The sequence below is a fragment of the Cynara cardunculus genome (genome assembly GCF_001531365.2).
Source record: "Cynara cardunculus var. scolymus isolate 2C chromosome LG 15, CcrdV1, whole genome shotgun sequence".
Lineage (NCBI taxonomy): Eukaryota > Viridiplantae > Streptophyta > Magnoliopsida > Asterales > Asteraceae > Cynara > Cynara cardunculus.
The window spans coordinates 18638020-18640938 of NC_037542.1; the positions used below are offsets into that span (position 1 = coordinate 18638020).

The 2919-nt window shown below is 38.6% G+C and overlaps 1 protein-coding gene across 1 annotated transcript; it reads left to right on the forward strand.

Annotated features, from left to right (window-relative positions):
* The first annotated feature begins 339 nt into the window (after positions 1-339).
* Positions 340-2318, forward strand: LOC112528645 (methionine gamma-lyase-like). Its single transcript, XM_025139667.1, has 3 exons — positions 340-433; positions 734-1471; positions 1640-2318. The coding sequence occupies exons 1-3, from the start codon at positions 340-342 to the stop codon at positions 2191-2193; spliced, it is 1386 nt and encodes a 461-aa protein (XP_024995435.1). The 3' UTR covers positions 2194-2318.
* The last annotated feature ends 601 nt before the right edge of the window (positions 2319-2919 follow it).

Here is a 2919-nt window from a genome sequence, read left to right on the forward strand (position 1 = left end):
TTATATTTTAGATTTTTTTACTATTTTTAAAGAAGATGATGTATATTCTTTATTTGATTATGTTTATCTATAGTTAGTTATACGAATTCAAACACGAAGCTTTAATAAGTTATACTTATGTATAATTTACTTGTAATCTCGAATTTTAAGTAATATACATCAATATACAGTACTTTATACATAAAAATGATTTTTAAGAGTTTTTGTCAAATAATTTATAATATAGTATAAATTATTTTTCTAAGTTAACTCTATAGTTTGTTGAAGACAAGAACTTGACTAAAAGAAAAGTCATTTCTTAACTATATATAATATACATCGTTGATCGAAGCATGGGCAATGGTGGCCATGACGTATGAGCAACGGGCGTCCCATGTGGGGAAACTCGACCATGGTGCTAGGAAACCAAACCGCGTATGGCAACAGGCGCTCCGTATGTGCGAGGAAACCAAGCGTCGTTTAAGTAAGAAAAAGAAAGGGTGTTAATGAGTTGTTATAATGAATTTAAACGACTTACATGCTATATTAAAGGGATATTGGTCAACTTGTTGGTTAAGATTCTTAAGGCAACAAGCACACTTGATAAGTTATGATTAAGCCGCCATGCTTTCACACCAAACAAACCTTCCAGTCCTCTATATAAATACCCTCTCCATTCTCCATCTTCTTCATCTTCATCTCCTCTGTAATTCCAATATCTTATTGTTACAGACGTTAATTCTTTCAATGGCAGACACAGTTCTTTCAAAGAAGAGGATGACTCCCGATGACTCTACTTGGGATGATGATTTCATCACCAAGAAACTACCAACATTGGAAGACCCTGTAACGGCCTTGGCCAATGCTCGCCATGAATTTGGAGAGCATGGCGGGGTTAACATGTCCATCGAGCCTTCCGCCACCTTCACCGTCATGGAACCCGAGACCCTCAGTCGCATGTTCACCGGGGAGCTAGGTCCCGACCGTGATTTCTTCATCTACAGTCGCCATTTCAACCCTACTGTTCTTAATCTCAGCCGTCAGTTGGCGGCCATGGAAGGGACCGAGGCGGCATACTGTACTTCTAGCGGCATGTCTGCTATCTCCTCGGTTATCTTGCAGCTGGTGAGCAGCGGTGAGCACATTGTGGCGTCTCCGACGCTATATGGAGGCACCCACGCCTTTCTCACCCATTTTCTTCCCAAGTCATCGAATATAAAGACGTCGTTTGTTGACATAAGGGACTTGGAAAAGGTGAAGGAGGCAATAGTGGAAGGGCACACCAAGGTTTTATACTTCGAGTCCATATCTAACCCCACGTTAACAGTGGCCAACATCCCAGAGCTTTCCAGGATAGCCCATGAAAAGGGTGTGACGGTGGTGGTCGACAACACCTTTGCGCCGATGGTACTTTCTCCGGCAAGGCTCGGTGCCGATGTCGTAATCCATAGTATCTCCAAGTACATTAGCGGCGGGGGTGATGTAATTGCTGGTAGGTTTGATCTTTTGCCAATATTCATTACATTTTGTTTTGAAAAATGTTCTAAAAACGCGTTTAGGACATCAAAAATGTCCTTATTGTGACACTTCTACGTATCACTTAACGAGTGAATTAATTGAACGTATTGAACGAGACTAAACGGTATGCTTGTGATTACAGGAGCTGTTTGTGGACCTGCAAGTTTGGTGAACTCAATGATGGATCTTCACCAAGGGACTCTGATGTTACTAGGTCCAACCATGAATGCCATGGTTGCATTCGACCTATCACAGAGAATCCCTCACTTGAGTCTCCGGATGAAAGAGCAATGCCACAGGGCATTGGTCTACGCCCAGAGGATGAAGAAAATGGGCCTCAAGGTCATCTACCCAGGCCTTGAGGACCACCCCGATCACCATCTCTTCAAGTCCATCGCCAACAAGGAATACGGCTATGGTGGTATGCTCTGTTTGGACATGGAGACCGAAACACGGGCCAACAAATTGATGAGTGTGCTGCAAAATAAGACACGGTTCGGGCTCATGGCGGTTAGTTTGGGGTATTATGATACCTTAATGTCTTGTTCAGGAAGTAGCACGAGTAGTGAATTGAATGAAAAGGAGAAGACGTTGGCTGGTATATCGCCCGGTTTGATTAGGATGTCGATCGGTTACACCGGGACACTGGAACAAAGATGGGGACAGTTCCAAATGGCACCTTTCGAGTTAATTTAGTTTGTTAAAGGATAAGCCCATGGGCTTTTAATCTTTTATGTCGATCATATTATGTGGTTTAAAAATAAGCAATTTGTTGCTAGTTTTGGTTGCTTAGTTGCAACCATGTTTGTTAGAGTACACTTTTATGGGTTTGTATTTGTAGCGATCATCATTAATAATCAATAAATAACAATTATTTGGGTATAATTGGCTTTAATACTGCGCTTCTAGAAAAACCACTTTTTGAACGGTGTTCAAAAGGTTCGCCGTGAAAGCCGTCGTGGCCCATCATGACTCGTTCTTACTCAAGGTTCATGTATGATATTATGTTAAACGTGTGACATGCTATGGCCTGATGCATGATTTTGTAACACGTTATTTGATTTTTTTTAATCTTTTTAGTGTCTTGATTTTTAGTTGTAAATATATAATATAATTTAAATTGTTTAATATTATTAACCCATTGACTAAAGCGTTGTTTGGCAAATATAAGCTAATATATTTTCTGGGAACACGTTTGGATGCAAATAAGATAACTTATTGAAACGTTACTTGGAGTAACGTTTTGGTAGTTTATTACTTTATTTATCATTTTTTTTCCAATTATAACCCTCATTAATAACTATTAATTATAAATAAATATTAATAAAATTTAAATATTACTAATTAAAAAATCTAAATTACTAAATAATATAAATTGAAAATTAATTATTAATTAATCAATAAGTTATATAATTGAAAAAA